This window comes from Glandiceps talaboti, chromosome 21 (genome assembly GCF_964340395.1).
Source record: "Glandiceps talaboti chromosome 21, keGlaTala1.1, whole genome shotgun sequence".
In the NCBI taxonomy this organism is placed as follows: domain Eukaryota; kingdom Metazoa; phylum Hemichordata; class Enteropneusta; family Spengelidae; genus Glandiceps; species Glandiceps talaboti.
In genome coordinates this window covers 18,782,091-18,796,648 of record NC_135569.1, presented here as the reverse complement: position 1 = coordinate 18,796,648, position 14,558 = coordinate 18,782,091, and the positions used below count along the sequence as shown (strand labels likewise).

At 37.1% G+C, this 14,558-nt stretch overlaps 1 protein-coding gene across 1 annotated transcript in view; it reads right to left on the bottom strand.

Annotated features, from left to right (window-relative positions):
* LOC144451323 (paired box protein Pax-3-like) overlaps positions 1-10,881 on the bottom strand; it is a 51,956-nt gene extending 41,075 nt beyond the window's left edge. The window contains exons 1-3 of the mRNA XM_078142126.1: positions 10,836-10,881; positions 9,874-10,371; positions 4,099-4,286 (exon numbers count right to left, since the gene is read on the bottom strand). Coding sequence (XP_077998252.1) covers positions 4,099-4,286; positions 9,874-10,371; positions 10,836-10,881 — 732 coding nt within the window. The remainder of the gene's footprint in view (positions 1-4,098; positions 4,287-9,873; positions 10,372-10,835) is intronic.
* Between the last annotated feature and the right edge of the window lie 3,677 nt (positions 10,882-14,558).

Below are 14,558 nucleotides of genomic sequence, written 5' to 3'. Positions count from 1 at the left end.
CACCTAGTTTTTTACTGCCGACTCTAAACTTTTTTTTTATGAATTTAAGAAAAAAATAAAATCATGAAAATTATGAAGTTTCGCAAGAAATAGTGGAATGCGGAAACTGAAAAAGATAATATAAAACTGAAAAAGACAATAAAAAAATATTCTTCCAATTTGTAATGGCTGTACATCTGATGGGAAGAAACAAATAACACAGAGACCATTTGGAAAACAATGGAAAACATACATTTGGGATACAAATTCAAAATATTATTTCTATGATGCATTACAGAGCCAGGAGGTAAGTCTGACTAAGAACTTTGAGAGAGAACATTTTGATAATTCTAAGAAGTCAGTTGATCAGGCTGGCATTATGTTATCAGACATCTATCACGAGGCAGCTGGTAAAAGCCTAAAAAAACCTATCTTTAAAAAAACAAAAAACAAAGAGAAAACCAGAAAGCAAACATGGTACACAAAAAATCTTTCTTGTATGAAAAAAGAGATACACAATCTTTCCACTAAACTGAGTACAGACCCATTTAAACTTTAAACATTAAAACTAAAAAATTTACCTATTCCATCTATTCTAAAATTGACAATAATCGGAGCCACACAATTTTTTGTTAGGCCTTATGCAGAAACTGTCAATCATGACACACTTTTTTCTGTTTCAAAAAAGACATAATTCAAATTCTCTCAGAGGAAAACTCTCGAAAAAACTTTTTTTAAATTACTCTTTCCACTTTCAAAATAACTGATCCCCACTACCTTACCTTGGGTAACAATAACTGATCCCCACTACCTTACCTTGGGTAATAATAACTGATCGTCACTACCTTACCTTGGGTAACAATAACTGATCCCCACTACCTTACCTTGGGTAACAATAACTGATCCCCATTACCTTACCTTGGGTAACAATAACTGATCGTCACTACCTTACCTTGGGTAACAATAACTGATCCCCACTACCTTACCTTGGGTAACAATAACTGATCGTCACTACCTTACCTTGGGTAACAATAACTGATCCCCACTACCTTACCTTGGGTAATAATAACTGATCGTCACTACCTTACCTTGGGTAACAATAACTGATCCTCACTACCTTACCTTGGGTAATAATAACTGATCCCCACTACCTTACCTTGGGTAACAATAACTGATCCCCACTACCTTACCTTGGGTAACAATAACTGATCCCCACTACCTTACCTTGGGTAACAATAACTGATCCCCACTACCTTACCATGGGTAACAATAACTGATCCCCACTACCTTACCTTGGGTAACAATAACTGATCCCCACTACCTTACCTTGGGTAACAATAACTGATCCCCACTACCTTACCTTGGGTAACAATAACTGATCCCCACTACCTTACCTTAGGTAACAATAACTGATCGTCACTACCTTACCTTGGGTAACAATAACTGATCCCCATTACCTTACCTTGGGTAATAATAACTGATCGTCACTACCTTACCTTGGGTAACAATAACTGATCCTCACTACCTTACCTTGGGTAACAATAACTGATCCCCACTACCTTACCTTGGGTAACAATAACTGATCCTCACTACCTTACCTTGGGTAGCAATAACTGATCCCCACTACCTTACCTTGGGTAACAATAACTGATCCCCACTACCTTACCTTAGGTAACAATAACTGATCGTCACTACCTTACCTTGGGTAACAATAACTGATCCCCATTACCTTACCTTGGGTAACAATAACTGATCGTCACTACCTTACCTTGGGTAACAATAACTGATCCCCACTACCTTACCTTGGGTAACAATAACTGATCCCCACTACCTTACCTTGGGTAACAATAACTGATCCCCACTACCTTACCTTAGGTAATAATAACTGATCCCCACTACCTTACCTTAGGTAACAATAACTGATCCCCACTACCTTACCTTGGGTAACAATAACTGATCCCCACTACCTTACCTTAGGTAATAATAACTGATCCCCACTACCTTACCTTAGGTAACAATAACTGATCGTCACTACCTTACCTTGGGTAACAATAACTGATCCTCAATACCTTACCTTGGGTAATAATAACTGATCCCCATTACCTTACCTTGGGTAACAATAACTGATCCCACTACCTTACCTTAGGTAACAATAACTGATCCTCACTACCTTACCTTAGGTAATAATAACTGATCCCCACTACCTTACCTTGGGTAATAATAACTGATCCCCACTACCTTACCTTAGGTAACAATAACTGATCCCCACTACTTTACCTTGGGTAATAATAACTGATCCCCATTACCTTACCTTGGGTAACAATAACTGATCCCACTACCTTACCTTGGGTAATAATAACTGATCCCCACTACCTTACCTTGGGTAACAATAACTGATCCCCACTACCTTACCTTGGGTAATAATAACTGATCCCCACTACCTTACCTTAGGTAACAATAACTGATCCCCACTACCTTACCTTGGGTAACAATAACTGATCCTCACTACCTTACCTTGGGTAACAATAACTGATCCCCATTACCTTACCTTGGGTAATAATAACTGATCCCCACTACCTTACCTTGGGTAATAATAACTGATCCCCATTACCTTACCTTGGGTAACAATAACTGATCCCCACTACCTTACCTTGGGTAACAATAACTGATCCCCACTACCTTACCTTGGGTAACAATAACTGATCCCCACTACCTTACCTTGGGTAATAATAACTGATCCCCATTACCTTACCTTGGGTAACAATAACTGATCCCCACTACCTTACCTTGGGTAATAATAACTGATCCCCATTACCTTACCTTGGGTAACAATAACTGATCCCCACTACCTTACCTTAGGTAACAATAACTGATCCCCACTACCTTACCTTAGGTAATAATAACTGATCCCCACTACCTTACCTTAGGTAACAATAACTGATCCCCACTACCTTACCTTGGGTAATAATAACTGATCCCCACTACCTTACCTTGGGTAACAATAACTGATCCCCACTACCTTACCTTGGGTAATAATAACTGATCCCCATTACCTTACCTTGGGTAACAATAACTGATCCCCACTACCTTACCTTAGGTAATAATAACTGATCCCCACTACCTTACCTTAGGTAACAATAACTGATCCCCACTACCTTACCTTGGGTAACAATAACTGATCCCCACTACCTTACCTTGGGTAATAATAACTGATCCCCATTACCTTACCTTGGGTAACAATAACTGATCCCCACTACCTTACCTTGGGTAATAATAACTGATCCCCATTACCTTACCTTGGGTAACAATAACTGATCCCCACTACCTTACCTTAGGTAACAATAACTGATCCCCACTACCTTACCTTAGGTAATAATAACTGATCCCCACTACCTTACCTTAGGTAACAATAACTGATCCCCACTACCTTACCTTGGGTAATAATAACTGATCCCCACTACCTTACCTTGGGTAACAATAACTGATCCCCACTACCTTACCTTGGGTAATAATAACTGATCCCCATTACCTTACCTTGGGTAACAATAACTGATCCCCACTACCTTACCTTAGGTAATAATAACTGATCCCCACTACCTTACCTTAGGTAACAATAACTGATCCCCACTACCTTACCTTGGGTAACAATAACTGATCCCCACTACCTTACCTTAGGTAATAATAACTGATCCTCACTACCTTACCTTGGGTAATAATAACTGATCCCCACTACCTTACCTTAGGTAATAATAACTGATCCTCACTACCTTACCTTAGGTAATAATAACTGATCCCCACTACCTTACCTTGGGTAATAATAACTGATCCTCACTACCTTACCTTGGGTAACAATAACTGATCCCCACTACCTTACCTGGGGTAACTAAGAAGAATAATTATCACTCTCACTGACAAAAAAAATATAGGTATTAAAACTTTCAAATAACTGAATTCTTGACAAAATTTTACAAATTAACACTTGCTTAACTTTTATATCACGTGGGAAATATTTCAAATAGACTTTATATATATTTTGCAAATAGCTAAACTTTAAATAAAGTTAATTTCAAGCGTAAAAAATGTAGCCTGCAATTTTGATTTCAAGTGTTGAAATGTTACCTGTACTCGTGCTTCTGTAAGGCCGGCCCTTTGTGCCAACTCTTCTCTGGTATAGATATCCGGATAATGAGTTCTCTCAAAGGCTTTCTCCAGGTGTTCTAACTGATCACATGTGAATGTTGTACGACTTCGTCTCTGTTTACGTTTCAGTGGCAAATCAGGTTGTGATTCACAATCAGAATCCACATCTATATTCCAAAGAAAAGAAACATTTTGTTAACAGAAATATTCCTAAATTTATTGGACACTGTTATTCTAGGTTATACTTCAATAAAGACTGCGATGCGACTTAACCCAAAAAACATGTGAAATGCAAAAAAAGTCAACTTGCAATGTGAGTGATTGATGTAGAAATCCATACACAACTTGCAATGTGAGTGATTGATGTAGAAATCCATACACAACTTGCAATGTGAGTGATTGATGTAGAAATCCATACACAACTTGCAATGTGAGTGATTGATGTAGAAATCCATACACAACTTGCAATGTGAGTGATTGATGTAGAAATCCATACACAACTTGCAATGTGAGTGATTGATGTAGAAATCCATAGACAACTTGCAATGAGAGTGATTGTGATTGATGTAGAAATCCATAGACAACTTGCAATGAGAGTGATTGTGATTGATGTAGAAATCCATACACAATAACATTGGAAATGTAATGGTAATTCTAGAGAGAGCACATTGTCCTAATAATCACTCATGTCCTTAGAATTATGCTAGGCCTAAACAAAATAATAGTTTGGTTCCGGTTACCCGACCCCATCTAGTTTTTCACTGCCGACCCTAAACTTTTTTTTTACATATTTTATATAAAAAAATAATAAAATCACCAAAATTGTGAAATCTCATAAGGAATAGTGGATGCTGAAACTGACATCTTCTTAAAAAGACAATATAAAACTGTTCTTCCTATCTGTAATGGCTGTACATATGATAGGAAGAAACCAATAACACAGAGACCATGTGGAAAACAATGGAAAACATAACTACCTAAACTATACACTCACCACACGTGAAAAAAATATATAAAAAATATAAAATAAAGGTCAGCACATCTAATGGTAGTATCAATGGTAGGGGAGATTTGGTGTTTAAGGCAATTTTAGACTATCTTGACAAACATATATCATCTCAAAATAGCATAGGGTGAAAATATTTCAGAAAAGTTTAATACCATTATGACAGTAAAAAGGGTGTTGGTGCATTTGATTGTTGGTTGAATGCATGATGAGTGACCTGTGGGGGTGAGGGAGTCTTTAGGGTTTCCCCCTGGCAGATCTGGAGTTTTTTGCTTCTATTTTAAGGCAATGTTTAGTTTATTCAGGTAAATTCCAAGCTTCGAAAAGCTAACATAAATGTAAGTTTTTAATGAGTTTCCCATGTCACATAAAAATGGGCCCATAACATTGGTATAGGGGCATTAATATTGCATGTATAGTAAAGTCATTGGTATGTTAAAGAACTTTACGTGGTCATACCTAGTGTATAATAGAAACTTGAATCTGATGAGATGTAGTATCCAAAATAGAAAGTGTATTAATCTCTTCTGACAAGTTCATACTGATGAGTAGAACAATTTAGATTAACTTCTTTTATAAACTATCTATGAAGATTACCATTATGAAACCATCAAGTTCACTTTTGTCCCAAAGTGCAATATAAGTGAAGAACTGATTGTGAAACAGCCAAACATTTACATGACATGTTCTGTAACTAGTGTGGTAGCTAGGTAATACATATATATGTATATAGTTATGTTTGAACTAATAAGTAATATTAAAGAATTCATGTAAGAAACAGGGACAAGAACAAATATTTACATGTACCACATTTAAGACAAGGCTATATGCCATTGTAGAAAAAGGATTATTTTCTTCCATCACAATCCAAAACACAATGAACCCCCCCCCCCACCCCTATATCCACAATTTTCAAAACAGCATGACTAACGCTACTGCCAATTTAAAAAACAGGGTAACCCCCCCCCCCTACAAATCAGCTTGTGTCCCTTTAATAAAGTATTCCTCTAATTAACGTACAGTCTAGTGTGTAAGGAAAGGAGGTTACACTACACACTAGTCCCTTTAATAAAGTATTCCTCTAATTAACGTACAATTTAGTGTGTAAGGAAAGGAGGTTACACTACACACTAGTCCCTTTAATAAAGTATTCCTCTAATTAACGTACAGTTTAGTGTGTAAGGAAAGGAGGTTACACTACACACTAGTCCCTTTAATAAAGTATTCCTCTAATTAACGTACAGTTTAGTGTGTAAGGAAAGGAGGTTACACTACACACTAGTCCCTTTAATAAAGTATTCCTCTAATTAACGTACAATTTAGTGTGTAAGGTAAGGAGGTTACACTACACACTAGTCCCTTTAATAAAGTATTCCTCTAATTAACGTACAATTTAGTGTGTAAGGAAAGGAGGTTACACTACACACTAGTCCCTTTAATAAAGTATTCCTCTAATTAACGTACAATTTAGTGTGTAAGGAAAGGAGGTTACACTACACACTAGTCCCTTTAATAAAGTATTCCTCTAATTAACGTACAATTTAGTGTGTAAGGTAAGGAGGTTACACTACACACTAGTCCCTTTAATAAACTATTACTGAAACAATAACTATCTAATTGACTATAATTTAGTGTGTAAGGAAAGGGAAAAGTCATAGGTGTAATAGTGGATGAAACAGATCCTAGCTAGAGTCTTTTGAGATGGTTTTCATCTAATTTTATTTGATAGTTTTAACAGAAATGTTAAGTGCAAACAGACTAAACACATCACTTCTGATATTTTTTCCAAAAGTTGCTATTATCTAAACTTGAGAGATAAGAACCCAGCAGTTAGTGTCTGTATGGTGTACAGTGCAGGTTTTCAACTTTTTCACACCTACTGGCTACTTCCTGTCTAGTCTACTCTATGACTTGGTAGAAAAACAGACACTTCTTGAAATTTTGTAAATGACCTTGAATAGTCTACAAACAAGTTATAAACAGATCTCAAGCTATATCAAAGACAGAACCATTGAATGGACAGGGTGGGGGGGGGGGTGTTGAAACTTCACTGAGTCTCTCAAGTCAAACAACATCCATTGTTAATGCTGTAGGGTTTATATTCAAATTAACTATATGCAGTAACTGTAAGGGGGATGGGGTGGCATAAAATACATGCACATCAAGAATCATATCTCCAGGTATAACTTTTTCTATATGTTTTAGCTTGGGTGTGTAGAAACTTATGTAAGACTTAGTGTACTAGGATGAGGAACTCACACACACTTGGCATCTATTGTAAGACTTAGTGTACTGGGATGAGGAACACACACACACTTGGCATCTATTGTAAGACTTAGTGTACTGGGATGAGGAACACACACACACTTGGCATCTATTGGAAGACTAAGTGTACTGGGATGAGGAACACACATACACTTGGCATCTATTGTAAGACTTAGTGTACTGGGATGAGGAACTCACATACACTTGGCATCTATTGTATGACTTAGTGTACTGGGATGAGGAACACACACACACTTGGCATCTATTGTAAGACTTAGTGTACTGGGATGAGGAACACACACACACTTGGCATCTATTGTAAGACTTAGTGTACTGGGATGAGGAACACACACACACTTGGCATCTATTGTAAGACTTAGTGTACTGGGATGAGGAACTCACATACACTTGGCATCTATTGTAAGACTTAGTGTACTGGGATGAGGAACACACATACACTTGGCATCTATTGTAAGACTAAGTGTACTGGGATGAGGAACACACACACACTTGGCATCTATTGTAAGACTTAGTGTACTGGGATGAGGAACACACACACACTTGGCATCTATTGTAAGACTTAGTGTACTGGGATGAGGAACACACACACACTTGGCATCTATTGTAAGACTTAGTGTACTGGGATGAGGAACTCACATACACTTGGCATCTATTGTAAGACTTAGTGTACTGGGATGAGGAACACACACACACTTGGCATCTATTGTAAGACTTAGTGTACTGGGATGAGGAACTCACACACACTTGGCATCTATTGTAAGACTTAGTGTACTGGGATGAGGAACACACACACACTTGGCATCTATTGTAAGACTTAGTGTACTGGGATGAGGAACTCACACACACTTGGCATCTATTGTAAGACTTAGTGTACTGGGATGAGGAACTCACACACACTTGGCATCTATTGTAAGACTTAGTGTACTGGGATGAGGAACACACACACACTTGGCATCTATTGTAAGACTTAGTGTACTGGGATGAGGAACACACACACATTTGGCATCTATTCTCCACTTTTGAGTACCTCTTGTTAATAATACTTTTCATTGATTTATTACAATATTAGGATTTGAATCTGCAAGTATAGATACAACATCAACATCTTAATCTACCATCAAAAATTCAGTTAAAATGATCACATAGTTTAGTTTTTACTCAAATTTTATACTTTACAATTATTCACTAGTTAGTATGACTCAGTTAAACTTTACTGCTGCTTATTACTTCAAACAAACAAGGCACCTTTAATTGACAGGAAGTAAACTTTAAATCATTTTCACCAGTATACCTTTTCTCACTTGCATTTCTTCTGAGAAATATTTTATCAAGCATAACTCTGTCCTTATTGTTTCTGCTAACATAAAATACCAGTTTGAATAAGACAAATAGCCCTCATTACATGTTTCTGTTTTTGGATTGGTGAAAACAAGTTTTAAAAGAAATTTATTGACATTTTAAATTCACTGACAATAATACTAGTCCACAACACGTTTGTCAACAATGTGTTTTATTTAGTTTGACAATTTTTTGAAAATCCCAACTACTGAGATGTGCATACACTACTATTGTTTTACTTATTTTCTACTCGTAATTATTGTCATGCCACAAGATATAAATCATAGTTCATTTAGAAATTTCCACACACATATTGACTCTACGTACATAAACTAAAAGTTTTCTTCTGACATCGTTCTTACGTATTACTCATTCAAAATATGGAACTTTGCGAAAACTGTAAACAACTTCACACCTCTCCACTCATGTACAAGTGACACTTGATTTCTTTTGTAAATCGTCTGGTAAATATTACACGAGCATTCCTAGAACATCGCTGTTATTTGTTAGTACATGTGTAACTTTTCCCAAATATTACCCACACACTTTAATTATCTACGAACAACACTGTAAACGATGTGTGTAATGCCTGGATCGCTTAAATGCCACTGCTCGAAAACAAAAATTATCTGTCTTTGGGGCTCACACTTTTCTCAGGGGAGATAGTTTTGTCGCGTCATCTTTAACGATGTCCGTTTAATGAATTACATGTGTAAACTCTAATTAAATAGGTCTATTTATTGAAAAAGAAAACCGCAATTTCTCACAATTTCTCCAGAAATTGTGTTTTTCTGTTTCAATAAATAGACTCTGTTTAATTAGGGTTTACTCATCGACAAAGATTTGCTCCCCCTGTATACTTGCATGGTGAATTACGGCGATTACTTGTACAAATATCATTTTGATGGCAGTCTGCCTCAAAATAATAAGTTTTGTTTGACTGAGCGTGCTTTGCTAAGTACTACTGTCTCATTTATCCCAATATATTATGTATTTCAAAAGAAAAAGAAGAAGAGCGGCTGCCGAAACAACCGTAAGTTGTGTAACCCGGTACCACAGCGGTCGCTCCACGCGTACGCTCGTGTGTTTACAGCGGTCGAGGAAGTTTGAATGAAAAACTTTACCTTTTCTGCTTAATATTCCTTCAATGCTGTGACTTTTCCTTGTTCTGTGGTCTATACTTTCGTTTTCTGACGGTTCTTTCCCGTTGTCAATTATAACTTCATCACATTTTATTAATGATCTCCCTCGCAGGATTCGACTTATTGAGCTGATACTTGGAACGCTGTTTCGGTCACAAATTTTATCCTTCAAAAGACGTTCTCGGATCTCCCAGCTAAAGATGCCCGCGTTACCCCGTTTGTACTCTTCAATTTTCTTTTCCACTTCGAAGGTGGCAACTTTGGGTTTGCTTCCTCCAATAGTCCCTGGCCTAATTGAGCCTGTTTCTTGGTACCTACACAAGATTTTGCTGACACAACCATGGGAGACTCGGAGAGTGCGACTGATCTGGCACGGTCGAACACCTTGATGTGCCAATTCTACAATTTTGTAACGAATGTGATTCGGCAAAGGCCTCCCGTTGATGAAAACACCACCAAGTTGGTTCACTCGGCCTTGTCCTGAAAATGTACAACACAGCATAATAGAAAAATATACTGAAAATAAAACATATCGGCTATATCTGAGCTGCATCTGGTGCATCTCCGATGTTCATTTTCACGGGCGCGGAGTCTTGTCAACCGTGAAATTTCATTTGAAATTGGTATACAATGTATACAGCTTCAGTGGATACAATGAAGGAAGCGTCACTCAAGTACAATTTTGCAACAAAGTCACAATTTTTGCAAAGCATAAAATGTCTATATTTTGTGCTACCTCTCAGCTCTCTGTAAGTACCATACACGTGCATTTTTTGCTATAATAATTATATATACTAGGTCTCTGAAGGCGGTCGTGTTAGCTCGAACTCAAGTACAGCTCTGCAGCGCCGTCACATCACGCGTGTTCAGCAACTGTACTCAAAACATTTTCACAGTTCCTTCAATAATGTTTAAAAGCTAATGTTTTTAATGAATGTTCTTACCTTCCAGTGGAAAGCCCGGAGCAGTAAATGGTCGCGCTGGCCTCATTTTAAACACTGCAACCATACGAGTTTTCCGCAAAAGTGCAGAGAGCGGCGATACAATTTGCCAACTTCTTTTCCTTTGTTGGCCTTGATCATTACACTAATTGTGGGTATGAAATTATCATATAATAAAGGGCACAGCACATATTATTTCACAATTATTACCATTTTTTTCTTCCATTTACTCAACATGTAAAAAATTCAGGGTTGTATTTTCATATTCTTGGAATTAGACTTGCTTACAAAGCATGAAAGTGTTTGAAGAGGAATGCAAATAGTATAAAAACCTATCAAATTTGTCATAAGACAGAAACGCCCCTCTGTCAAAATGGTATAGTCTCGTAAACTTTTAGAGGACGATCAGACGATAGGTTGAAAGACGATACAGAAAACCGCAAGACGGCGCTTTCAGAATCCGTGAAAAGGATATATAGTACTGTGACCAGAGGAGGAACGGCAATATTTGCCGAAATCATTTTCAAAACACATGTGCCCCGTTTGCTTACATCATCAGTCGCGTGATTTTTGTAGTGATCCGCAGAGTGGAAAGCAAGTACATTACAATTAAACAATTAGCGTGATACTACACGACGTAACCCGTGTACTAAAGTAAAATATGCACGACACATTGTAAGTTTAAAGACCCATGCAGTCGGATTTTTATAAAGAAAATAAAAAGAAACTTTAATAGTTTTAGTCAACATCGGGGGAAAAAACATTCAGTGCAAAGAGCGGTTATGATTATTCGGTGTAATGTCGGGTGGGCGTTGGAGCAGTCATTTCCCTATATGCAATACACATTTCAAAAGTTAGCGTACGCAACACACTTGTTCATATAATTACATTAGATATCAAATTTCAGAAACCGTTCATTTTCTGATTTCCATTTGATTTGTTGTCTCCTTCCCAATTGCTTGTAATTGGTGTATGGACAAGAAGCCGCAGTTTTAAACTCACTGTGGCGTGACACAATATAAATGAGTCGCCTTTCAAGTACGGTTAGTTTTCAGTCTCTTCCGTACGCTTCGATGAATCCCTAGATTTGTTCCGGACCGTTCCACTGATTTTCTCACAAAAACACAAGACAGGCTAGTCTTTATATTTCTATTCTATCACAATACGTGGCTGGGTAATGACGGCGTTTAGATATAGCCGTCTCTGACTTGGCCTAGCAACCGCCGTTTCATCTGTCGGGCTTCCATTCAGATCGCCCACACCACATGTGCATGTGGTTAAGATATTAACTCGCACACCGCTATACTATAGATTTGCCCGACAGTCATCCATTTTTATAAACTTTGTATGATATAGTGCCGATGTCAAAGAACCGGACAGACGTCTTCAACAAATATTTAACGAAGATGAAAGGCTGAACGTTAATATTACACCCTATTGGATAATTAATTTCATGGTTTATGATAATTAACCGACATAATTAATTAATATATATGGTGTGACTGACTGAGAGAGAGAGAGAGAGTGGCGCACAGACTCGCACATAGTATAATACTATATTGTATTAGTTTATTGACATAAATTTATAGTGCACTTTTAATTAATTAAATGTAAGTCTACATACATAAACAATTACATAAAGAACGTTAGATATGAAACACTACACTGCTGTATTAATGCAAGGATAACATTTAACTAAAGATATTTTAGCTTAGCTATTAGCAATGAAATGACAATTTAGTATAATTTCACAATGCCGTCATCACAAATTTTGACTGACTGACTGACTGACTGACTGACTGACTGACTGACTGACTGACTGTCATTGCCCAGCTAAATAACCTAGTACGAGTTCACAATGTATGGATCAACAGGAAATGGCCAGACAGTTAAATGACAATTATGCCTCAGTATGAAAAAGAAATCCTTCCAGAAACAGTTGATAGAAGATTATCAAAGTGAGTTGTAATTGAAACTGAATACGTTTTTGTGTTATAGATGTTTTTGAACAATGAATTATATGGTTAATGTAAAATGCAATGGTCAGGTCAATACATGACATATATATTAGGTATAGGTCTACACCTGTCTGTTCCCAGTGAGGCAAAGTAATCACAACTGTGACGCGGTTATTATATTAGAAAGACAAAAGTTTGTACAGTTTGGCCACTGAGAGCGCTGTTCAGAAGGAACTTTTCACTTCACATAGTCGTGCAATCTGATTGAAATCTGATGTGGTGAATACGGCTTGATTTCTTTATTTACCTCTATTTCTTGCGTATTATGTTATTTGTTTTCGATTTTATTTTTCCGGGAGTGATCATCAAAATCCCTCTCGCTTTCAGTAGACAATCATAATATGTCACTTAATGTTATTTATTGGGCCAATCATTGGAAAAGTTGAGTTCAACTTAATCCTATTACCTCGTAATTTGATCCTATCCTTTGCTTCTAGAGGTGATGTATAAAATTGGCCATATGGATGAAGATTGTGTATTTATTTTGAATTATTCATTTATAAAACAATTTTATCATGGCTTCCTACTTGACAAATCAATGTGAAACAATATATGCCAAGTCCTTTGTAACTCAATACATTGCGAAAGATACAGTGTAAAATGTTTGTTATTGTCTATTCTATAGTACATACAATAACAAACTTTTCACATGTGTTTTGTTAGTGTTTTACAATGCATTGGGTTACAAAACACACTCTTGGTCAATTGTTGATTCATATTAATTTTTCAAGTAGGAAGCCATGATAAAATTGTTTTTATAAATTAATAAATCCCCAATCCTCATCCATATGGCCACTTTAATGAACTTAGACAATGAATTTCATTTAGTGAATTAGTAGACACACAAGAGATAAGAAACCAATGTAATCACCCATTGAATAAAGACATGGGGATGACGATGATATTCCATATGTCACGGATAGTTAATACTTTCCAATGCTTTTCCCATACATCACCAGAGTTGAAAAGCAACAAAGCAAAAAAGGTGTTACTACTTATGTCTCATGCAGTGTTTGGGGTTTCAGAAGGGGTGGACACAATTTGTCACTGATTGAAATGAAGTGTACAGAGTTCTTGCTGATAAGGGACCAGTCAGTTTCTCCAGCCTGGGGGGGGGGGGTGGATTCTTAAATCGGGCCGGCAAAAACTCACTGACCCTCCTATATGCAAAACCAAAAACTGGCTGACCCCCCCCCCCCCCCAGCCCTATCACTTAATTCTAAAACATGATGACCCCCCCCATATATAATATTCACATGACAGGTATTTTTTGATCGTGACTCAGTTTGGACTGCTTGACTGTCTTGCATCTACTTTATAAGATCCCAGGTTAGCACTATCATAATTATAATTCTTGACTGCACAGGGTATTCCAAAAGGAGCTTGATAGCATCTTGACAGTGAAAGGTAGGGGGAAGAGCTTGAGACTGGGATATGTCCACCTCATGTGGGGGGTCCGAGGGGGTCTCCCTCTAAAAGCCCTGGAGAATTTTTACTCTTAAAGCCAATATTTAGGCTATTCAGACCCTTTCAAGCAATAACTCAATCCATGCTTTATAAGGCAGCACAATGAAGTATCAGAAACTATTCTTTATAACTTACATTGGGTTGAAATATGTTCTTAAAAAGTTAAATGGCATCATCATATACATGTAGTAAAGGTCAGCACATCTAATGGTAGTATCATTGGTAGGGGAGATTTGGAGTT